We start from the raw sequence: 25,057 nt of genomic DNA on the forward strand, positions 1-25,057 counted from the left end.
TCTCTGCTGTTTGATTTAATATTCTCGTTTCCTGTTCTTTGCACTTGGCTTTGCTTGACATCTGTCTATATTAACTATATTTCCCAGTTACATTAGTAACTGTGACAGCTCAAAGAAACAACTCCTGTGAGTCTGGCTGCACAATTCCTCCACATTCCCTCCTTCTCTAGGTTTTGTCTTTGATACCCAATTCTGTGCATTTGGTAGTTGACATTCATGGTGTACCAAGCAATATTATGGACCCTGAATAGAAACAGGGAGTGAGGTACATATTGTCAGCCAAGCAATTTATGGGATGCTAAAGCCCAGGCAACATTCCTTACTGTGTTGAAATTTAAGGTAGTTATTGAGAGTGAGGTTTCATATTTGTCATTTTTAGATTCTTAAACAAAAGGTCAAGACATTTGCAAACCAAACTCAATGACACTCAAATGTCTCGTTCCATAAAGTATTGGTATTTCTGCCACAAATGCATCATAGATTTCTAACCTTTCCTTTCTCTGATGATAAAATCCCAGATGAAAGAGCCAAAAAAAAAAAATATGAACAAGACTGTTCTGGGACCAAGTATTATTAATTCAATATTATATTTATTTAACGTGTATGAGCATACATGTGTATACATGGATGGGCTAATGGCACAGTGAGCACACTTGCAGGTGTCAGTTCTTTCCTCCCAGCACATGGGTCCCAGCAATACAGTTGAAGTTATTGGGCTTGGTGGAAAACACTTGTACCTGTGGCACCATCTTGTAGACCAATGGGTCTCAAGTCTTACTTTGAACAGTAATCAAAGCCCTACCTTAATTTAGTTTCTTGGATTATCTTTTTTATAAAATTTATTATTATTTTTCTTATTATATATATTGATCCTAGTTCCCTCTCCCTCCCTCCCCACTCCCCTCCCATCCCATTCCCCACCCACTCCACAGGGAGGGTGAGGCCTTCCAGGAGGGATCATCAAAATCTGTCAAGTCATTTGGAGTAGGGCCTAGGCCCTCCCTCCTGCCTCTAGGTTAAGGGGTATCCCTCCATGGGGGATATGCTCTCAGATTATCTTTAAGTAGTTCTTGCACATCAATTTCCCCCTGCTCTCAGATTCCTCACTAGTAAGACTTTAGTAGTAATATACCGATATATTCATTCTTTGAAAATGAGCTGCATTTGAGATGAAATTTGTATTGCTAGGACGAAATTCTTATAATAAAAATGATTTTCAACACAAAGTTTCCCTGACACTATGACTGAAGTGTATTAATTACAGGGGAATGATGGCCACTGTCAGAAACTTCAGACATCTAAAAGGCACAAGGAAGGATAGGTAGATGGATGGGGAAGTTGACTATATGGCCAGTGAGGGTGCAGGACACATGCCAAGTTTCAGCAGTCCAGGTTCTGAAGACAGAAAATGGGCAAAGAAGACACTGTCACCACACCCCCATCCTTCCTATGTCCTTCTCTTGCAATTCAGGGCTCCACCCTCAGAAATGAAGTTTCCAAGAACAGGACCCTCCTCCCTTCCATTCTAGCCCCATGGCCTCCTGATTCTGCCACATCACAAATGAGTGCCAACTCTTGAAACTCATGCTCACCAAGTCGAATGCATTCAGAAAGCACGGGGCATAGTACACTCTTTTGGCTACTCATTTTCATACTAATAGACTCAATACCTAACAGTGAAGTAAGCTTTTTCTAAACATCACTACCATTTCCTCTGGAAATGCAAAATCAACACAAGTTTGCTAGGGCTGTCATAACAGAAAAAATTCATCTAGCACAGAATGCCATAGGTTGGGTGGATAAACAAAAAATTAGTTATTCACAGGTATTGGCAGACTTAGCCTCAGGCCCCTCCCCTTCGCCTGCAGAGGGCTGCTTTCTCTGTGTTTTTCCAAGCTCAGTCTGTTTGTAGAGTTGTATCTACATTTCCTTTTCTCTCTGTGTGCATGGATGTATGTGTTCTTGTGTGAGTGTTTATGTGTGAGCATACACTTGTTCATATGGAGGCCAGAGGTCCATCCTCAGGTCCCATCCACCTACTTTTTGTAGTCAAGGCCTCTCCCTGGGACCTGAGGTTCACCAACTAAACAAGACAAGTTAGCCAGTGAGCCTGAAGGATCCTCCTATGCCCACTTCCCCACTGATAGGATTTTAGCATATGCCAGCATGCCCAACGTTTCATGCAGATGTTAAAGGTGAAACTCAAGTCCTGATGTTTTCACGGCAAGCATTTTACCATCTAACCCATCTGCCCAGCACCCGAATTTCTATTTCTTATAAGGAAACTAGTCATAATGGATTAAAGATCATGGAAATGACCCCATTTTAACCTAATTACTGCTTTCAAGAGCCTTTAAAAACCACACTGACTTTGGAGGGCTGAGGGTTTAGGGGTTCATCATATGGATGAGGCTGGGAAAATTCAGGAACTAACCCGTTCCAGGCATCATTTGCAGGCCTTTTGCAGGTTTGTCGCTAAAGCTCAGTTTAGGTAGAGCTTGAACAAAGCATTGGTTCTCAGCCCCATTTCTGGAGCAGCAGCATGACCTCCCCGGGGGATACTGCAGGAGAGCACACATAACGGTGGGACCCCTGTAACGTGCTTGTGTGCAACTGTAACTCCAGATCCTTCCCACACATGACGAATGTGAGAACCACTAAAACAATATGGCGATTTCAGAGTACCTAAAGGTATTTCAAATGAAGGCCCTGGTCGACTTGCCAGCAGGTACTCCTTAAAAATGCAAAGGATCACCACCTAGTTTTTGCATTTTGAAACTTTGAATTTTATCACTAGTCTTATGATGGAAAAGCATATCAGTATTTCACTTGATTAAGGGTAAAATTGATCCTTTGCAATTTTTTTTGTTAAAATTATTATGTGTTACATACATATATCTTTACTAATTAGCTATGTGGACCATGTTCAGTTTCTTGTTGTGTTTTATTTTTATTCAGGTTAAACCCAAGGCAGCTCCCTGACTCCTTCTTCCAAGCATTTTTCATTCTCTGAAAGGAGATCTCCCACGCTGAGCTGAGCGCTGATCAAAATTCCCGCATCAAGTTGCTTCAGAATTACCAAAATTACTGACTTAAATGGAGGTCCTCATTTTTCTTTTCTTTCTTATGGTCTAGAATTACAAATAAGTTCAATCGAAAAGACAGATGTATTTTTGGCAATTTTGTGCCCAGAAGTAGAAAAATTATGTTGATCAGCTACTAAGTCATGTTTCTTCTTTTTTTTCAGTCATGTTGTGATTATTATAGTTTTAGTCCCAAATACTTCTACAGCAAACAATGAGGGACAAGGAACTCAGAGGTGGCCTGACAAGATGAATTTCATCCTTTTTTTTTTCCCCCAGAAAACTGGAACTTTAGCAGTTTCTATTTAAGACAAATCCCTATGTATTCCTGAAATACTAAAACATTTACACAGTCACAAGAACACGTTTCTCTTGTGACTTGCTGGAGGACAGATGGGAAACTCTGCTTTGATTATCTAATTAGCTTAGGGATTTGGACTTTTTCTGAGCCAAGAACATAAGACCCCTTATTCTAATTCCATTCTTATTTAAAAATATTTAAAAATGCAAATCATAGCTGCTATACTTGATTAACCTCAGAATAATGGTATTTTCTGAAGGCATTCAACCTCAGTACAGGTGGGACATCCTGTAGCCCAGCCGTCATGGAAGAAAGAAAAAAATGGATGATTAGCTCCAAGGGAACACTGTCAAACTCAGATCTCTGCCACCATTTAGCGCCTCACTCGGGAGGTTATTCTTACAAGGTTGTAGCTTTTTCATGTGAGAGGATCATAGATGGGTAACATTCAGAACTTAGACTGTGTAGTTTTTCTGAGAACAATGCATCCTTGCACTGCATTTGAAATACAGTATTGGGGGCTCACAAGACTCTACAACAATCCTTACTTTCCAGAGACATGCCTTGGGTCTTAGAATTAATTCAGATATCATCTGAAAAATGAAAAGTGATATCAATCCCTTTTTCAAGATTTGTGTAATTATTTTTACATTTAATTTTTCAACAATTGAAATTTACATATTGAAGTTTTAAAGCGGAGCTATTATTGTATTAAGGAAGTCATTAGCCCCCACTGTGGCACTTATAGGATATGGCAGGAGATGGATATAGGGGCTATGGATGCAAATGCATAACACAGCTTAGGACAGTGAGAGAGACAAGAAAGGTAAGAAGGCCCTCCCAGGGCCTTGATAGGGTGAGTTCAGAAGGTGTATTTGTTAAGGAGAGATGGGTGGAGAGGAAGAAGGGCTATTTCAGGAGGAAGATACTGCCTCTGGCCACGATGTAAGAGAATAAGTTACAGTTAGAAGTCTTGATGGGTGCAGTGCTCCTCCATCCTTGACTGTGAGTTCTAAACCCCCTTAAACAGCCTACTCAAGACCAATTCAATCGGAATTGGGTGAAGAAAAGACACTTGAAGGTGTTAACGCTCCCCAGTGTATGTAGTGTGAGGCCAGGCTTACAGAACACTAGACCAGAGCATATAGAAGCAAGTAGATGAACACCACCTGGTAACAAGCAGCTGGAGGAGGCTCTAGTGTTCACAGCAGTCTGGGCTTATCCAGTCTTTAAGCAAGGACTCCAGGATCACAACTGTCTTTTTCAACCATTATTTCTTGAAAGCCATCTTATCATATGTTGAACACATGAAGATGGAGTGACTAGAAATGAGATTTGGACCATCCCACCCATGCCCAGTGTTCATGGAATCCAAATACGCTAGCTCATACAGAGAACACTGACAGCCTGGTTTTCGTGCTTAAGGACACTCCTTTTATACGCCTGTCTAATGAAATCAGGGTGTGGTGTTTTTTTTTGTTTGTTTATGTTCTGACATATTTCTGGTGCCCGGAGTTGCTCCCCTGTTTTCGTTCCCACTTTGAATCCCTGCCAAAGGTCTAGCATACCAAGCCAGCACTGATCAATTCACCAATGTCAAAGTACTTTGGGAAAGCTGTGTCTAAAGGAGATTGTCTGGCAAGACATGGCACCAGCAAGGGGAAGAGAGTTCAAGTCAGCAAGCTTTGGCTGTGAAGTCCAGGCTGGCTGTTTACCAGCAAGTTAAGACCGAGTTATACTTTATAAAATGTAAGACCCCTGTCTGCCCAGCACAGGGGGTGTGTGTGGACTGCACGGTCACTGGGCAGGTAACAGGAGCTGTGGGAACCCGAGTCTGAAAGGGAAGAGTTACAATGCAACCTTTGACATCTTGTTTTCTTCTGAGAGATTATTTTCATGTCCCCAAATCAAGGCAAAAAAAAAAAAAAAAAAAAAAAAAAAAAAAAAAAAAAAAAAAAAAGAGAGAGAGAGAGAGAGAGAGAGAAAAAGAAAAGAAAAGAAAAAGAAAAAGAAAAAAAGAAAGTGCTGGAGAAAAAAAAAAAAAAACAGGGACAATGTCAAGGCAACAATACTTTTGTCACCTAATCAAGCTGAGAATTTTTACCTTTCCTGAGCCAATCAGAAGAAGAATGATATCACCTAAAGTTATTTCAATTTAGAGCAGTGAAGGATATTTAGCTATTTTAAACTGACACAAGAAAAAATTTAGGAACATTCCTAGCTATTTCGTTATAATATGTTTAAATGGTAACTTTTAGGTTAAAAATAAAAATACTTTTAACATACCAAGACTTTTACTAAGAGTGTTATATGACATATTTATTCTTAAATTGGTTTTATGGGATGAGGATGTATTATAGGTATAGTCCAGGCTAGCCAAGAATGCACTATGCAGCCAAGGCAGGCCTTGAACTCAAGATTCTACTGCTTCACTTACCCACATGTTGGGATTACAGCCATATTCCACCACACTCAAGCTTATATGACTTTTTACACTGGCTACATTTGGTCTCAGCACAAATGTACAAAGCAGACAAACACAGACACAGCCTGCAGTTTGTTTCTGCTTCCAGAATCCCATCCATTGATCATTCCTGTTGCTCTCTTCACTAATTTCTCAAGAGCTCAGTGTTCCGTATTCCAATGACCTTCCTTTATGTTTACTCTTTTCCCATGGAACACGCTGACAATCTTGGCTCATCTCTTTTGTCTCAAAGTGTCCACTCCTAGAAATTCTTTCTTTCTCACTAGGGCTGAGTGTTTACCTGATACTTTCTACTTCCTACTTATGCACTGGATGAGAAACATTCTCAATAGACTCACACATTTAAACACTTCATCCCCAAGCAGGTGGCGCTCTTTGGGGAGTTATGGAACCCTTAGGAGGTACAGCATTGCTGGAGCACTTCCTGTTCTCCCTCTCCTCTTCCTCTTCTGCCTCTTGTGTGTGGAAAAAGATATGATCTGTCAGTTTCTGGCTCTTGTCCGCATTTCATGCCTTCTCTGTCACTCTTAGAGCTCTCTTGGAGCCATTAGCTAACACAAACCCTATCTTCTGTAAACTGCTTTTAGTTACGGTATTTTATCATAACAAAAGAAAAGTAACTAATATATCACTGAATGAATTCCTTCCTTTCATCTCATGATGCCACTCAAAATGTCCTGCAACTTCCTATGAAAGTATTACGTTCCTAACAGAGATGGCATTAAAAACTGCATTCCTCGATAGCATTTTTTATTGTTTTAAAAACTAAAAACTGGGAGTAGGGGAGATGGCTCAACTGGCACAGCTTTTGCTGTGCAAGGATAAAAACTAGAGTTAGATCCTCAGAACCCACATAGAGAGCTAAATGTGACAATGTGTGTCTGTCACACCAGCACTCAGGAGGCGTAATGGAAGAATCCCAGCTTGCTGGTTAGTAGAGCCAAGGAGTGAGCTCCAGATTCAAGAGAATCTGTCTCAAAATAAGGTAGAGATCATCTGAGAAAGAGATATGATGTTGACCTCTGACCTCCACAGGCATAACCACACCAGTGCACATTAACCCCCCACACACAAGCGGAGGCATACACACGCACTTTCTTACCATTCCCAACAAAGATCAGAATCAGAATTTGAGACTATTCAGTTAGAGGTCTTCACTAACTCCATCTCTAAAGTATTATTGAACAAACACTTTCCAAATAACATTTTAGAAACAAATCAGGTATCTTAATTAAAAACAAAAACAAAAACCAAAAAAATCAAAACAACAAAAACTAACCCACACAGTTCTGTTACTGATGTCTTTTAAAATTGATGCTGGGAGTCATCTTTAGATGCAATTCCTGTTTGTTAGGTGAGATCCAACAAAAGTGGTTGCCCAGCTGAACTGAACTTTCAAAGGAAATTCCGCGAAGGTCTGATTTTTTTTTCATACTTCAAAGAATAATACATGCCCCAGATCCTGTTGCCAGGCTTGAATTTTGCAAAATGTCTTGCTGCCAATATATTGCTGGTGTTGAAATACAACCCATGTCTCTCACAGCTCTGACAAACATACTTAACACATTTATGCATACATTAGTTAGTGTAAACATGCCTCACTTAAGTAGGAAGAAGTTTTTAGAATTTTAATATTTCAACACCATGTCACTCCATGGAAACCACCTTGGGGCTGCTAGCAAAGAGTCAGACGGCTCTCACATAAAACATAACACATTAGCAGCAACTGCATTTGGTCAGGAAGAATGGCAAACCACATGCAGTTTTAATTAAATTCATTAAAAATGCTCTGTCTCTCAGTAGATTTGAGGGCAGATAGAACCACTTAACAATAGCCAAGCTCTAATCCAGTTTGTCAGAACTAATAATAATGCTGATGCAATTTCTCACGCAAGGACACATCCAGCAAGTTCACGAATGTGCAATTGTGGTGCCTTTTTAAAAAGTAACATTGGTAAATTATTGCAAGATGTTACCAGCCTCAGAGCAGGGTTGCAATTTCTAATTCCAATGAATTGATAAAAGGCGCCATTAATAAAAAGGTACATTTTGGGCAGCTGACACGGCTAATTGATCAAGTAATTTGAGTAAAAAACACAAGATTTCACTAGGAATCCAGACAGGGATGAAGTCACTCAATTTTCCAAAAGTCAGAGGCCTTGAAAAAAAAAATAAAAGAGGAGACCACAGAACACTTTTATGCCTAACCAAAACCAAATAAAATGATCCCAACATACAAATAGGCATCAGATGAGCTAACGTGACGAGAGATTTCAGCTATGTAGGCAAACCTTTCATTTTCTTACCCAAACATGCCAAGCTAAGGATTACCTAAACAGGGTGAGCGCGTAGAGTTCTGTTCCTCAGTGTGTTGTCACTGCAAGGGTGGGAAAGGAACACTTTCCCCCAGCTCTTCACAGTTTCACCATCACTCGCTAAGGTCATGTTTAACATAGCATTGGAATCTCAAGGTCTGGCTTATATTAAAGCAGAGTAAGAAACAAATGGTCCCAGACGAGCGCACATTTACCTAAGCTGACTTTCTGAGGAATGGTGACGGGAAGGTGCGGTCACTGTCAGTCCACCCAAGGATCCCTATACCAGCCCAAATGACTGCGTGTTGAGAACACCTGGCAAGGCAGAGGTCCAGCTGAAGACCAGCACCAACTGGACCGGCAGAGGCAGCAGCTGCTCCTGCTCGCTGGCCAGGCACTTGATAGAAACACTTGGAGAAATGTGGTGTGCCTGCCAGTGCTCTTCCTCAAGTTCATCCACATGAAGGAGCCTTCCATTTCCCATCATTCCCTTGGGCCATGTCAGGAGAAGTTGATGTACACACATTGCCTCAACCTTCCCTGCAGCCAAACACCCCACATCTCCGAATTAATAGTTTCAGGAAAAAGCCACTTTCCTATCACTGTCTTAGTCTATCCTCAGATGTTCTTAACAAAAGAGTTGACAAAAGACATGGTGAAAAAACAATTCAAAGCAGCTGCTCTCAGAAGTGGAGAGGAGAGTGGACAAAGTAGGAAGGCAGGGGCGTTTTAAACGATCTCCAGAAAGTAGGAAAATAGATGCCCTTGTGATCTTACAAGAGCACCCAGGGGTCCAGTGGGCGTTATCCAACCAGCAATGCCTGAGGCAATCCCTACCCACAGAACAGCAAATAAATAACAAACACACACATTTCATTTTTCTCTTTTCCTCAGAACTATTATCCAGGGTATTATCCTATGCGTGGCCATATGCCTGACTCAAACTGCTACATCAGGAAATGTGAGCGGGCCACCAGAGGGCCACCATGGGACACTAGAGAATCATCAGACAGAGGGGAGTTAGAGGTTATTCTTGCTTTCTTAAAACCACATGTCCATCTTGTTTACTATCACACACACACACACACACACACACACACACACACACACACACACACACACACAAAGAAAAGGCTTGGCCCTTCAGTATGCCTCATTCATGGTGAAAATGATGATCACTCTCTCCATTAACCACAAGGGAATAAAATCTCACAGAATACTTCAGACTAAAATGTTTAGGTATTGAAGAAGCTCAGCTATTCTCCCCAGGCCCCAAACTGTTACTTATTAAAAGGAAGACTCAGACATACATATGTTTTCCCGCAACACATCACCCTAACTTGGTATTGGAACTGCAACCCCATGCTGACAAGGTGACAAAAACCTTATTCCAGTCTCTGTGTCAATGAGAAGAGTGATCTGGATTTAGTTTTGTTTCTTTTAAGACAAATCACCAAGTGGAGCATCTGCCTCCTTGGTGGTCTCCTCTCCCAAGATGCTCGGTGATCTGTGCAGTTGGCCAGCCCTTTCTCTCCCTGCCTAGCACAGGCTCCTCCTGTACAGAGAATTCAAAAGGCTTTGAGCCCAGTATTTGGGTGCCATCGTTACCACCTCCAGTCTGAACCTGAGGTCTACCTCTGTAGATGGGGGATTTCCCTGTACCCAGTGTGAACTCTCCTACTCTTTGACTCAGCTTCCTCTTCTAACTACTTATTAATATTACTTTTGTGACATTTGTTTCTGTAGGCTTTAGAGACGATATTTATTGTTATTTTTCAGTGGATCAAATAAGTAACCTAAGTTAGAAGGAAGACCAAAGTAAGAATGGGAGGAGGCAGGAGTCAAAACTAATGCCTGCTGAGAGAGAGGGATGGAAGTATTACTTCTTTACTTGAAGTGGGTACCCACTCACAGGCAGGGGTGAGGCAGGCCTAGCTTTCTGGGGGGGGGTCTTGAAAACTTGCAGACTTTACTTTGTACGCTTTTCAGGTGTTGTGGTTCTCCTAAAGGAAGATCAAGGGGGCTCTGACATTTCCAGTTTTTCAAGTCTACCATTGAGACGAGCCTTGCCTATTTCAGGGCATCCGCACTAAAGGTTAGGGTAGAGGAATAGAGTATCAGGAAGCCAGGGGCATCTCCCTAGCTGGCTTCGAGAGGAAAAAGCTTTGAACGTGGACAGGAAGTGTGTTCAGTTGGTAGAATCCTTTCTTACTATGAGGGAGGCTTGATTTAGATGTCCAGGCTATGGACCAAGATGCTGGGGTTATACAGACGCTTTGCATCCTGAGCTCCAGGTTAACTGAGAGGACCAGGAGAGAAGCAAGCAAAGGCTGAGCTAGCTTCCTGACTCATCCCGGTAAGGGGTGAGTGGAGAAAGCAAAGCTACTGGGGAAGCACACCCACACTTACAGTCTCTTTCTCCTAGAACCGATATCTTGGGGCAGCTCATATGCAGTGGATTAACGCTTCTCTTTTTGCTGTCCTAACCCATCTGGAGATTACACAAATATAAAAAGCTCAACTTCACCCTTCTTAGGGACAGTAATAAATCAGTTACATCGAATAAGGAATATTGACCAGAAATTTTTGCCTACCAGGCTTCCTACAGTCCCATCTGCATTTAAAGAAAAGATCCAAATCCAGCCACTCTTAGGCAAGATTTTCCTTCTGGAAAGCAAGGGGAGGGTGGGTATTCCTCTCTTATGGTATTATCCCAAAGCTCACTTCTTTAGTTTGAGCCCATTTCAGATTTAAACTTTTGACTGCCTAAAAGAGGGCCACACAAACCACTGGCCTACTTTCCAAGTCCTTGGCTCTTTTTTGGTTACAGCTTTCTTGTTTTATGCCACAAGGGCTAAGCATGCTTTTCTTCCTACTTTTTAACTTGTCATCATTTCTTCTACTTGAAAAAAATTTTAAAAATTACAATTTGTTTATTTAGCATGAGTATAAGTGATCACGTGTGTGTGTGTGTGTGCGTGTGTGTATGAGTGACACACACACATGAAGACAGAGAGAGAGAATGAGCCACTCTGCATGTGTGTGATGTGGGTAGGTTAAATCCTCTCCTTGTACCATGTAGGTCCCAGGGATGGAGCTCTGGTCATGGCAGGAATGTTTACTTCTTTGGCCTTCTTGCCTGCCCTTTTGGACAAATATTTCTTAAATTACATTTTTGTTTATTATGCTTGCGTGCCCTCTTTTAGTTTTGTCTTCCCTTATGCCCAAATTACCTCTTCTCTTCTTAGCATCCTCAGTCTATAAGATGCCTTTTCATTGGAGAGTTTTAATGCTAGTCAGTATGGTGCAGAGGACTGACGATCAGGAAGGCAAAACAATGGGCACTGGGAGTTTTCTAAAAGCAAAATCATCAAACATTCATCCATTATCTGCCGTAAATAATGCACATTCTGCCATGCAAAGTGTTTGCTAGTAATAAGCATGCTTGTTTCTCACCTTGTGCCCATGAGGGCAGCCTTAGGCTAGATAAGATGGGATCAAGTCCCAGAATCTTTCTCAACCTGGAAACAGTCACGATTTGTGTATTCCACTTGGTTCTAAAGATGAATTCTAGTAAGGTGTGCCTCATGCCATCATTTTCTAAAGGTTCTTGAAACTACATTTCTGCCACATGTTGTATTTTTCTATCACCTTAGGGGTTTTGGTCATTTCCCTGCCATTCCTTTAGCAATACATACATACATACATACATACATACATACATACATACATACATACATACGGAAGCATCATTTTCCTGCTACTGCACTCTACCTCTTTGACATTTCTTCAGAGAGCACTGCACTTTCTCCTCTGTTTATAGACGCTTGCTTGTATTGACACACACTCTTGCCGATGTACATTTCCTCCCAGAGGGGTCCTGCTGGTCACTATCCATACTTCATCTCATCATTTCCCAATGTACTAGAGCAACACACACTTGCCACTTTGTGTTTTCTGAATATTTTGTTCCGCTATTATTCTTTATATCATGTGAACATTCCCTAATGCAGCACATTAATTTCTAAATGACTTATCACTATTATTTTGAGCTATTATCACAGTGGTTGCTCTAAAGCTTACCATGTACATTATAACTTCAAATTCCTACTAACTAATTCTAATAAAATATGGGAATGTTATTCCCATATATGTCTGTTCCCTTTGTTCCCTTTTAATGTTATTATTATATACCCAGTATATCTACAAATGTTTCAAACTCAGGGATGCATTTATAAATGTTACTTTCTAGGATTTTACATACTTTCATGAAGTGGAGGGGAGAAAGGAGAGCAATTATGCTCTTACAGCTTTTGTTATTTAACATTCATTGTTCCCACTTCTGGTTCTCTTCATTAGTCCCCGCGGCTCTAGATTGCCTCTTGGAGTCATTTCCTCAGGCAAATGCAGCTTTGCTCCCTCCAACCCACCTTCTTCTGGCTGCTTTTAGTAAGTAGATTGTATTTCTATATATTATCACTTCAACAGCACAAATACAGATACCGTGTTTATACAGCTGCCTTTTAAATCCGTTAGAAATTAAGAAAAAACATTTCTACAGTCTACATGCCTTCTTTCTTTTCCCTCTGTGCATTTACCTTACCGTCTGGGCCCCTTGCTCTCAGCCAGGAGAATGTCCTCTAGTGTTTTCATTTTATTTATTTAGTTTTGGGGCTGCTGGGGATAAACCACTACTGAGCTATGTCCTCAACACCTGTAATATTTCCTGTAAAATGTGTCTGTAGCTAGTCGTGAGGGGCCTTGGTGATTGTTTGTGAATGTCCTTATCTCACCTCAATGTTTGAAGCAGCTTTGCTGCATAATTTTTGATTGACAGATACACTCTTTGACTCTGTTTCCCATGGTGGTCTTCCTGGCATCATTGTTTCTCATACAGGGTCAGAGGTTAATTCCCTCATGGGTTCCTCCTTAGGTGAGAACTCATTTTTAGGTCACTTCCAGGGTCTGGCCCTTGTTCGTTTGCTCACAACATTCATACTGTGATCTGCCTCCGGAACTCTGTTTATCTCATTTGAAACCTGTTGACTCTCTTGACATAGAGAGTGACTCCTCCAATCTGAAATACTCCTATTTATTGGTATGATTTTTTTGACTGTTACGTTGTGTGGTAGAGTGTGTGTTCATGGTCATGTGTATGTCTATGTCCATGTTAATGAAGGTAGGTGTGTGTGTGTGTGTGTGTGTAGGCCACAAAACAAACCTACCCTTCCTTCTTTCCCCCTTCCTCCCTTCCTCCTTCCTAACCTCCCTCCCTTCCTTCCTTTTCTTCTTCCCTCCCTGTCCTCCTCCTCCATATTCAATGGCCTCCTCTATATTCAGACCATGGATTCTTTTTTTTTTTCTTTTGAAGCTCTTTTTCATTTGCTAAATGTTATTTCTACCATTTCCGGAGATTTTAAGTAAGCATGTGGGATGACCAGAGCATGACATGCTGTCATGCCACAAGTGGAGGCCACCGCAGGCTTCTTAAGTCAGGTAGCACTCGGACAGCTATTCTTCAGGAAACAAGATCACCTGTGAATGTCTATAATATTGATTTCTTTTCTCTCTCTCTCTGTGTATCAACATCCTCCTCTTCATTTTGGTGTGGAGTGAGTTTACATTTGGAAATTTTTTTGGTACATTTTTCCATTTATCTGAATGTAATGATCCTCATTTTGGGCTTTTTAGGGCATTCAGATGCCAGTAAGGAGACTAGATTCTTCAATAGAGGATAGAAACAGAGCACTAAATTAAAGTTCAATTCTCTTAAGAAAATGGAATCTCGAAACCCCAGAGTGGGTAGACTTCTAGGCCAGGGGCGGTGTGGAAGATAGGGCATCAAATCAAGGTCCAGAAACAGTGAAAGCCAGTTAGAGACCCAAGTCATCAAGAGGCAAATGGAGAATGCTCTCTAGAACCTTTACATGCCATGCCAAAACAGGAGGTCATTTTTTCTCCAGCTCCAGGTTCTGTCACAGGGTACCAATTTCCAGTTGGATAAAAGGGCAGCCAATGTCAGCCAAGGATCAGACCAGACAAACTCTTTGCCTCTACCTCCATTTAGATTATAGGATCATGTAAACTCCATGTCTCTTTCTGTACACTAGGCTGCAAAATTGGGAAGGGAATTTGAAAGTAGTGGTTGCCTTAGGAGAGTCTAGACATTTCTATCTAAGATGAATGGAACGTACTAATAAAGGCTGCTTAAAAATAAAGAATTGAGTATGGCTGTTTATTTAATATGGTTTCCTTGACAGCCAGTGGTATTATAGACAGCTGCAGACAAAATAAAGAAGCTGAGCTCTCTCTGCAGTCTTGATTTACAAGGTGAGTAAATTCTACAGCAACATTCTAGTCCCATAACGTATATGAGAATACTGCACACATAATAAATATCATTTTGCTTGTGACCTCTCTTTTCCTTTTCTTGCACCACAGAGATCATTTTGTTTCAATATATATTTTTAGCTACCCCACATCCAAATGCCCTGTTTCAAAGAGGATCTCTCCAGTAGATCAAAGAGGACGCACAGCCTGCCCAGACATCGTGGAAGCTGGATGTGGGGAGGCCAGTGTGTGGGGTCCTTTTTTGCATTGCCTCTCACTGCTACCACGGGACTTGTGACTCAGGCCTACCTAATGGGTTTCCAGATGGTTCTTGAAGTCTCAAGGAGGCACCGGAAATGAATGAGGGATGTTAGCAGTTTGCAAGGCAGCAGTGACTACGTAGTTTAAATTCTGAGGACAAAGTTGAAGAAGGTCAGAGCTTCTAACCAGAAAGGTTCAGTTGGTGACCTGGCTCTTTCAGCTGCCAATCTGCCCAAACTATCATGACAAAACATCATGGGATAGATGGCTGAAGCGACAGAAATTTATTCGTGGTCCTAGAGACTGAGACGACCAACTTCAAGTTGCTGGTCAACTTAGATTCTGGTGAGGGCCTTTCCTGGCTTGCAGACAGCTGCTTTCTCACTATGCCCGCAACTGGTCTTCCCTTAGTGTGCTGTGCATGGAAAGGAAGAGATACACTGCATCCTTTCTTTTTAGAAGGTCACAGATTTTAGATTAGAATGAGGGCCCTATCCTTACAACACCTTTATAAACAGTGTGTTTCCCTCCGCTAAAGGTCCAGGTCACTTAAATTCAGTACTGGAATTTAAGGACATATTACAAATCAATCCATGGCAGCTGCTGCCTTGTTTCCTGTCTATTTCCAACCAAACTCTCTAGCATTTATATCAGTTCTGTAAAGCATCTCCCAGAGATTATTTTCTGTTCAGCTGAAGCAGACTAATTTCTATTCAGTTGAAGCAGAGTAATTTCTATTCTGGCAACCACAAACCCAGACATTACTCTGAAAGCTAGTATCTGAATGGAGTCACCAGGGAACTGGTGTGGGTGATGAGGTCCTTGATAGTTTCAGAGATGAACACTCAGAGTTCATGAGTGGGGCTCCGTCAGTTACAGCAAATAGATCACCAAGTTTTGCTGTGCTTCTTTAATGCAGTAGCCACTGGAAAGAAGGATTTGGAGGGATTAAGTTATCACTGCTGTGGGCTAGTGTGGAGACGGAGAACTTAAGGGTACTGGGTGGAGGTGGCTACTTCTGATGCAGGTGGATACTTCGTGGAGTGGGTGACATGCTCTACCCTTTGTTTTTGCTCAAGGTATAGGTCCAGGAACTTTCTCTGGTTTTCATAAATGTCTATAAAAAATGTTTTCCCCAAACAAACACAAAGTTTACATTCTGTGGGTTCCTGGGTAAAATCTTCTAAGCTGTCAGTGTCACCAGGTGATTTATGAGAGATCACAACAATAACCAGGACATGACAGCAAATGGGGCAGAGATTTGAATTTATAAGCTTGGGCATACTCGACCCTCCCAGCACACTGAGCACTGCTCCACAGCGAAAGGTTTATGCTTTCCTTTCCATCTTTTCCATTCTACATCAGCTAGCTCTACCACCGGGCTTGACCATCTTGTCCTGAACAAAGGGCTCCATGCCCGTAGACCTGGAAGCATAATGCTGTCAGTACTCAGCTAAGGTATATGAAAAGGAAAAAAAAATGGGAAAACATTTGAAAATACAGTTATTTGCTCCTTTAGAAGAATTTACCAGTCCTTAACATTTGTTAACAGTGGGACTGGGATCTCTAAAGCCTGTCTACACTTAAAGAACATCAATACTGGTAACAAGTGTCAAAACGGAACTATACGGAATATAAAATAAAACTCATAACAACGCTCTATAGGATCAGAGCTAAAAATAAAGTTCATATATGTCATCTTACTAGGGACTCGTCAACAAACACTAGACTGTTCTTTTCAGCAATAAGTTCAGAGACAGAGCCCAGGAGTCTTGGGAGCCAGCCACGAAGCTTGAGTCAAGGTTATCAAGCACAGTTTTATTTTTTTCCTCCTAAGCAACTGTGAGGTGTTTCAGGACTGGCTTGCGTTTGGAAACTGTGTAAGAACGGCTTGATTGAAAATGTCAGTCTCGGAACAAAGAAAGAGGGTGATGTCTCATTGATCGTTTCACACTGATTGCATTTTGAGGCGTGAATATCTTGAAATTACGGAGTTAACCAGAATGTATTATTAAAATCATCAGTGGCAACATCAGTGGCAACATCAGTGGCATCATTGGACAATATCAGACCAAACTGTTTGAATTCCCAAACCGCAATGATTTGCTTGTTTGTAGCTTGTTTGTAGAGAATGTATCCTGGAGAGGATGGGGAATCAAGGTAGAAAATATTTCCATACTAAGAAAGTATTTCCCAGGCATACAAAAGTGCAACTGCCATCCTTAGCTACCCCCCTACGGACTGCTCCCAAATTGCTCTGAAGACATTTCTGCACAGTGAAGCTTGAGGCTGCTTTGCCCTATCCTAGGCCAACTCAGGCTGCTTCCAGTGTTCCCATCATATTTATGAGTAGATAATGCCTACACTCACCAAGGACAGAAACAGGGGCCTGGCTGAAAGAGAAATACTAAGGTCCTTTGAAAAGACAAATCTTTCAACTATGGTATTTCCATCAAAACCTCACAAAAACAGTGCGATTTCCCAGACTGGTCCTCATCACCCCAGAAACCACAAGGATTTCCAGCTCCTATTTCTTCAGCCTTCAGTATCTTATGCTTCTCGCCTGTTTGCATGTCTAGAGAGTGTACTCTTTGAACCAGGAGTTATGTGAGGCACAAAGTGGATGAAGTACATGGACCCTACTCATAGGGAAGCCCAGACATGGAAGGGATCAGTGCAGTATAATACAGAGAAACCGACTTTGGCCATGGTATGAGTACGGAATTATCAAGGAACTGACTGTGGGGTGCACCCTTGAAGGAAGGCACAGGGAAAGGAAGGCATTCCAAATAGAGAATACAGCACGGCACATGCATAGCAGGACAGGCCGTTAGGAGAGCTTGGAAAAGTGTAGCAGTCACTGTGTGTCTTGGATGTAAGACATCAGAGATAGGCAGGAAGTGGCCAAGATAAAGCCCAAGTTCCCATGGGAGTACAGAGAACCTTAGACACTACCAACAGAATGCCTAAGAATCTCCCCTTGTCCAATGTGGCTGACACCATCCCAGCACATTTAGACAGTCTCACTGCTCCAGGGCCCATGAAGAACCTGGGGGATCCTAGAGAAATCTGGAAGTACCAGTCTCATTCAGTTGCATGGTACTGGTTACTTACTAGCCACCTACTCATTGTAATAAACACACACAGGATTGCTTTCGGACTGCAGTACCTCATGGACAGTTAGGGGAATAACATGCAAAGCAGAGGCAAAACATTTGGCAGAGCAATATACATGCTCTTTCCTTACTTGGAAATAAAAAGCACATATTTAAAATGTTTGAGGGTAGAGATAGCCTGTTTCTGATCAGACTTCTCCGTTCTCAACCTTCTTGCCCTGTGACTAGTGACCTAAACAGACGAGGAAGCCCCAAGCTACTTGGAAGAACTGTATTGATGGAGATTTTGTTCTAAATCTACCACGTTTTAAAACATCTCAGAGTATTTCTTGCAACAGACCATTATGTCTCAAGCTAACACACTGAAGAGTGCTCATTATAGTATGTGGTAGAGGAAAGGGGCTCTAACTCAGGCAAGTCCAGAGTACTTCTCCTACGCCTCCTTAAGTGCAGTGTGTCTGTGTACGAGGTGAATACAATAGAACTCCAGTCAAGGCAGAGCATCAATGCTCTGAAATTGTCAGTTTTGAGCTTCATTAATTTTCTGTCTTCAAACAATGAGTTAAAAAGTCTTTATATGTTATTGTTAATAAAGAGCTCACATGGGATTTATAGACATGACAGATGCAAATATTATCTATCCAAGAGTCTTACTGTGCTGTAAAATCCAGTAGTCACTGAGCTCCTATCCCTGCAAGACTGTCCTTATCACAACAACATTGTACTGGCTCAAACATCAAATCGGGCACCAACCCAAGTCTCCCATTTGGAAGGACCTGGCTTCAGACTGCTCACAGCTGACACTTGTGCTAACCCTTCCTGTCACTTCACCCAGCAGATGAAAGGCTGGTCCTGGGCATCCTCAACAGCCAGGTTACCAAAGGTCAAGAGCCCAACATCTGTGGTAAGACGACAATCATAAAGGTTTGTCTTCATATCATGAGCTCCTGTAGGCTCCGGTAGCTGGCTTTGGGTTCAAGTCTGTATTGTGGAATTTGAACCATTACCACAAGAAAGCTCTATGGGTCTTGTTAAGAAAACACAAAGAACTTCTGCCAATTGCTAAGAAATAAATTCCTCCCTTCCTGCTGCTTGGACCACAGCATAATGAGGGCTCCCAACCTCTCCCTGCAGTAATAAAATGAACTCTGTGGGCTTTTCCTTTTGATGTATTCTAGTTTAAAAGTTTGGAGTTGATGCCTTTTCATCCTTAATTTATCTCCCCTTGTAAATATTTCTGTACCATTTCCAATACCGTAAGTATACACATTCTTAAAAATAATTCACTCCTTCTCCGATTTCAGTTGTACCACTTTATGTTATGGGTCAAATTTGGGGCTAAATAAACACACCTCTAGCTATAGTTCTGCAAATGCCTCTGGCAGCAAATTAACTCAAACAAATGCTTTGGCTGGGTAGTGAGGTTGCTTTTTAACAATCTTCCTTCTCTTGTCTGGAGGCCCAAGGACAGGACTCTTGAAGGGTTTTGTTAGAGTTATTTTCTGCGAAGTTAACACACAGGTCTTAATGCGGCAGTTAGTTTGTCTAAAGTTTCACCACCAGAGGGTGCTACTCTTCTGCATCTGAAGTTCGTTATTTTATCACAGGGCTTGATAGGCACTGCTACCAAAGACTTGTCGACACAGCCATATTACTAAAGGTCTGTAGGCAGCCTGAACTTTAAGAAACAAGATTTTTCTTCATTTTTGACATTATGAGTTGACAATCCAAATAGAAAATCTCTGTAGCATGCACAAACCAAGCCGCACTGGTTTACGTCTGTTACAGATTGAGTATGAAAGGCTAATGTATTTCATTATTTGAGATTTTGCTCAATATTTAATGTCTACCAAGAATGAACCCCAAATTCAAACATCCTCTTATCCACATTGAACACCCAGGAAGCAAAATTGTTCTATCAACAATGTTACTCACTTTGTTTTTTCAATGTCCATCTTTGAATTTCTTTTTTAATTTTAAATTTTTATTCATTTTACATACCAAACACAGGTCTCATTTCCTCCCTTCATTCTACTCCTCTCATCCACTCCTAAAAGAGGGTAAGGACTCCCATGGGGAGTCAGCAAAACCTTGCCCATTAAAGTGAGGCAGGACCAAGCCCCTGCCCACTGCATCAAAGTTGATTAAGGCATCCCACCATAGGAAATGGGCTCCAAAAAGAAAAACAAAAGGCAATTCACACACCAGGGATAAATCCTGGTCCCACTGCCAGGGATCCCACAAACATACCAAGCCACACGATTGTCACCCACATGCAGAGGTTCTAGTTCGGTCCCATGCAGGCTCTGAGCTATCGGGTCAGGCGTCTTTCTGCAGATTTCCCCATCATGATCTTGTCATTGCTTGCTCATGTAATACCTCCTCCCTCTCTTTGCCTGAACTCCAGGAGCTTGGCCTAGTACTTGACTGTGGATCTCTGCATCTGTTCCCATCAGTTACTGGAATGCTACTTTCTAACAATGCAAGTTGACTTACTCCATTTCCTGTATACACATCTCTTCAATTTTCCTGCAATTCTATCTTGGTCTGAAGTGTTTGTTTGTTGAGAACTGTACCAGGGCTCCATGCACACTAGGTAAGCAATCTGCCACTGAGCGACATCTCTGTCCCTTAGCATGGTATCATACTTTGAGGAAACATTAAGATTCATCCGCCTTAACTTCTCTTGTTAGTTCCTTGTCCTGTTACTATGATAAAAACACCTGGCAAGAAGCCCCTTCAGGAAGTGTTTCTTTTGGTTTGCAGTTAGAGCATATAGTATATCACGGCAGAAGGTCTGTGGGAGCAGGGTCTTGAGGCACATGGCATAAGCCAAGTGGTGTGAATGCTATTGCTCGGGTCCCTTTCTCCTTTTAATTCAGACCAAGACCTCAATCCTCCTAAGGTGTCACTGAGTATATAGGATCTTCCTATCTCAACTAAACAAATCTAGAAAATCCCTCCGATATGCCCAGAGGCTTGTTTCCATCAAGCTTCCAATCCCAGGAAGTTAAACGTCATGATTAATCATCACAATGACTTTAATGATTTGTTGAGATTTTCCTGCAAATTTTCTATTTCATATTTTCTGGTATGCATAAAAGAGGTATACAATTCCATTCCCACTCAATCCACAATGAATGTGCATGGAGAATATCGTTGACCTGTGTGTTGTTATGTGAACTGCCCAGAAAATCAGGGCCCAGAAAAGGGTTTCTGTAAAGAATTAGATCCAAGATTTTAGGCTTTGTGAGCCAGCTAAGGTCTTCTTCATGTCTGTTCAGCCAGACCATTATAGGAAGAAAATTAGTCATAGGTGCAAATGATTGGAAGCATTTGTGTCCCAGTAATATTCTATTATTAGAAACAGATGGTGGGATGCAGCTTGCTCTTCCTACAAATGGTGAATTTTTTAAAAAAGATTTTTATTTTTACTTATATGTATATGTGTGTCTCTTTGTGTGTACCGTGTGTGTGCACATACTTGCAGAGGCCAAAAACAAAGACATTGGATTCCCTGAATCTGAACTTACATGTGGTCGTGAGCCACCAGCCATGGGTGTTGGTCCTGTGCAAGAGTAGTATGTACTCTTAACTTCTGAGCCATCCCCAAATGATGGATTTTAATGACCATAGTCTTATTAACACCATTTGTGAAAGTATCTATTCACTACTTTGATGATTTCCACCCTCTTCACACAAGCACAGAAACTCGACACAAGTGTTATACACTTAAAAGTCCATGGATCTCTTGGAGGAATAGTGGAACCTCCAAAATCAGAGAAAACAGCATCTGTGGTTTTCTAGATGTCACTCTGTTTGCATCCCACAAAAATCCCAGGGATATGACATCAACACAAAGGATGCTAATTCCTGATAGTTTCTGCAGACCACAGCACATAAAGAAAACAAAAGCCATCTTTTACCTTCGGACTGATGAGTTGCAAGAGGAGTCTGTGTCTCCTTGGAGTAGGATACTACTTCCCTTGGCAGGAAATCCACCTGGGTGACCTTTGACACGCCGAGCTTGTGCAGTCTTCTTCTGTAAGTAGCAAAGGGGAAACACTTAGGAAGACGATATGTTTATTTCAAAAGACCAAACAGTTCTGAAAACACAAAAATAAACAAACTCAGATGCCCTCAGCTTCTCAGTACAGTGTCAGGCTCATGGCCTTCACTGGATGGGTGATGTCACATACGTCTCTCATGATGGCACTTCACTCTACTATTTGTAAACTGAAGTCCTGCTCTAGCTCAGATGAGACTTCTACTCTGAACATCTTTGATTAGGCTTGACAGCATTGTTTACAGGGAGCTTTCATTGGCCATGTAGATCCCAGTGCCATTGGATGGGAGAATTTCCAAGTTTGAATAAAGGGAAGTTGATTCTGTTGTGGAGTCACACAATGTTTATGAAAGCAGCAACAGCGAGAATCCTATTCCACCATAGAGTAATAACAGGTCTTATTTATCCAAAAGGAGAATGATCAATGTGTGAATGAATGTGTTTGCAAGGCATACTAAGATAGCACAAATGAATGAAAAGAACAATGGGCTCAGACTAATAGAGTTTCAGTTTAGTAACCCCAACTAACTGTGACCATGCAAGTAATCACTTTTGAATATTTATGTAATATTTCAAATGTTTCCAGATGTCTCTACACCCACTATGTCATCTGTCTTCATGGCATCTGTGTAAGTGTGGGATGTCATATTCTCTACATTATATGAGAAAAAAAATCAGCTTCAGTGCTCAAATGCCTGCAATTTACAACTGGAACCAGGGTTAAAATATGCTATTATTGACCCGAGTCCTTATCCAATGGAATGCTTCCAATAAGCCAGAATCCTAAGTAAGATTCTTAATGGCTAGTATGAGTCACTCCAAAAAATCTGGTCCTCCAAAGTTATCCAGAAAACAGACATCCATGGAGACATCATTGCCCATGGGAAAGCAGAGCAGCCCTAAACTCTATTTGCATGCACAGCCATTCAGCCCTCCCTGATTCAGCTTCCTCATCTGGGAACAGAGAAAATGGTGCCTTCTATTGTGATTCTTCTTGGTAGTGTATACGTACCATGTGTACACTATGCATAAACCACATACATTTGATGTGTATACCTTTGGACATATACATCTTAGAATGGTTTCTTGAACTTTATTTTTAGGATACAAGTTAACAGTGGCATAGGACATACTCTAGTACACTTCCTTGAAATTTCCAGATGGACACACATGAGAGAGAAAAGAGAAGGCCATAATCATCCTTTAGTCAAGTTTCACACTTCTCTCTAGTTACAAACAGTGAGAACACACCCCTTGTGTGTTGCAGTGCTCCGTCATTACATACATATAAATGCCATGGCTTCAGTTCCCTTCTGTTAAATTACTACTATTATTGAACACATGACAGAGAGTGTATGCTAAGACCAGGAACTTCCTTGGACACTTTCCAAGGGCTCTGAAAGAGTTTCTAAAATAGTTAAAGGCGGGCTCTAAGTATGCACATGGCAGATAGAAAGCAACTAGACAGACAAGCACTGGTCTAGACAGCAAGCATGGCTAGGTGTATCTGCAGTTCAATACAGTAAACCCAAGCACAGCCCTTGCTACACACAGGCCTGATCTACCTAGGTTCAGAACTGGGAGATCTGAATAAGAGGAGTCACCAAAGGCCCTGTCTGGTCCCCAAACCCCAGTCCTATAAACCCTCTTACAGTGAATTTAAGGAACACACAGAAATGATTTACTAGCAGCAAACCAGGTAAAAGACATAGAATCTGAAAGGAAAAAGCTAAAGATATTGTTTGAAAACTGTCTTGGGTCTGAGATGAGTATTTTCCTTCCTCGAATGTTTCTCCTTGATAAGAATGAGGAGAAAAATGTGAACAGACACAGCAGGCTGGCTTGCAGCAAAACCCACAGTTCTGGCTATTCACCGGCTTATCTTCCTGAGGACCACTAGGCAGTTGCAACCACAGGTTTAGGAAGGACACAGAGATCACCCAGGCCCTATCCTGCCACCAGTGTGTATCTCCAGGCACCGCAAAGTCACTACAACACCTGCAGGAAGTGTTCAGGTCATCTCGCTAACAGGATGTGTACTTCAGGCCTATCTTATTGGACTATGACAAACAGGTCATATGCATGTGAAAGCCTGTACATACTTTGATAATCTTCTCAAATCACTCAAGCAATATAGCTTGAGAAACTCCATGGAAAATGGATTTGCACCCCACTCTGTCATTTACCAACTTGAACAAACAACATGTGGAAAGCTCCAGGTAAGCAGTCAACCTTTTCAAACCCCATAATGCAAACGTTGGACCCAATATCAAGTTGTGAGGTTACATGAGGTCAGTGCTTGTAAAGCCTGCCACTGGGGCCTGGCATATCATGAAGCTCTTGGCTCGGGCAACTTGGTTTTCAGTGTATCTTTTTGACTACTTATGATAGTGTTTACTGTATAAGACTTCAGAAGAGGCAGGTTCATGAATATTCTAAATTTAAGATTTATTTTGAGCCCATAGAGTTGATTGTCTCTGGCAATAAAATTTAAGAACTGTGCTCCTATTTTTTATTTATATTTATTCATTCATTTATTCATTTACTTTGGTAGGAGTTCCATGGGATGGGGTTTGGCTGCTCCATTTGCTTCTGCATTAATTAAAAATATCGCTATGAAACTTCCAAGATTTCAAAACTTAGCTTGAATAAATGAGTTTATCTAACTAAAACAAAATATTTTCTTGTTTTAATAATTATTGAAACATTCAACCAGTCTCTCGGTGATGTTGTGTTTGGGAGACCAGGGCCCAGCTTAATGCAAGCCACCATAAATAAATATAAGCTGGGCTGTCATCATGCTGATCTCCCAGGGCACTGATCAGTTGACAGCTTGGCAAATGGTGGTTCTTGATCCAGAGAGCAGAGCCATCTCAAAGGACTGAAAACTGTAAAGCAACTGTTATAATACTTCTCAAGATATTTTAGGTAGATTATGGAGCTCCCTACAGTTTCTGGACTGATTAAGCTACATTTATATTAAACAACTTGTTCTTTGTGGCTATCTTGCTGGTGTCCTGGCAATCATGTATTTATGCTAAACATTTCTTTTAACATATCTTATTTTACCCCGAGTAGAATTTCATATTATTATTCTTGT

At 41.4% G+C, this 25,057-nt stretch overlaps 1 protein-coding gene across 12 annotated transcripts in view; it reads right to left on the reverse strand.

Moving 5' to 3' along the window:
* Positions 1-25,057, reverse strand: part of Dync1i1 (dynein cytoplasmic 1 intermediate chain 1) — a 480,988-nt gene that overhangs the window by 199,019 nt on the left and 256,912 nt on the right. For all 12 annotated transcript variants that reach the window (XM_051177158.1, XM_051177161.1, XM_051177156.1 and 9 more), the window contains one exon: positions 21,818-21,933. In XM_051177158.1, coding sequence (XP_051033115.1) covers positions 21,818-21,933 — 116 coding nt within the window. The remainder of the gene's footprint in view (positions 1-21,817; positions 21,934-25,057) is intronic.

Source organism: Phodopus roborovskii, unplaced genomic scaffold, assembly GCF_943737965.1.
Source record: "Phodopus roborovskii unplaced genomic scaffold, PHOROB, whole genome shotgun sequence".
Taxonomy (NCBI): Eukaryota; Metazoa; Chordata; class Mammalia; order Rodentia; family Cricetidae; genus Phodopus; species Phodopus roborovskii.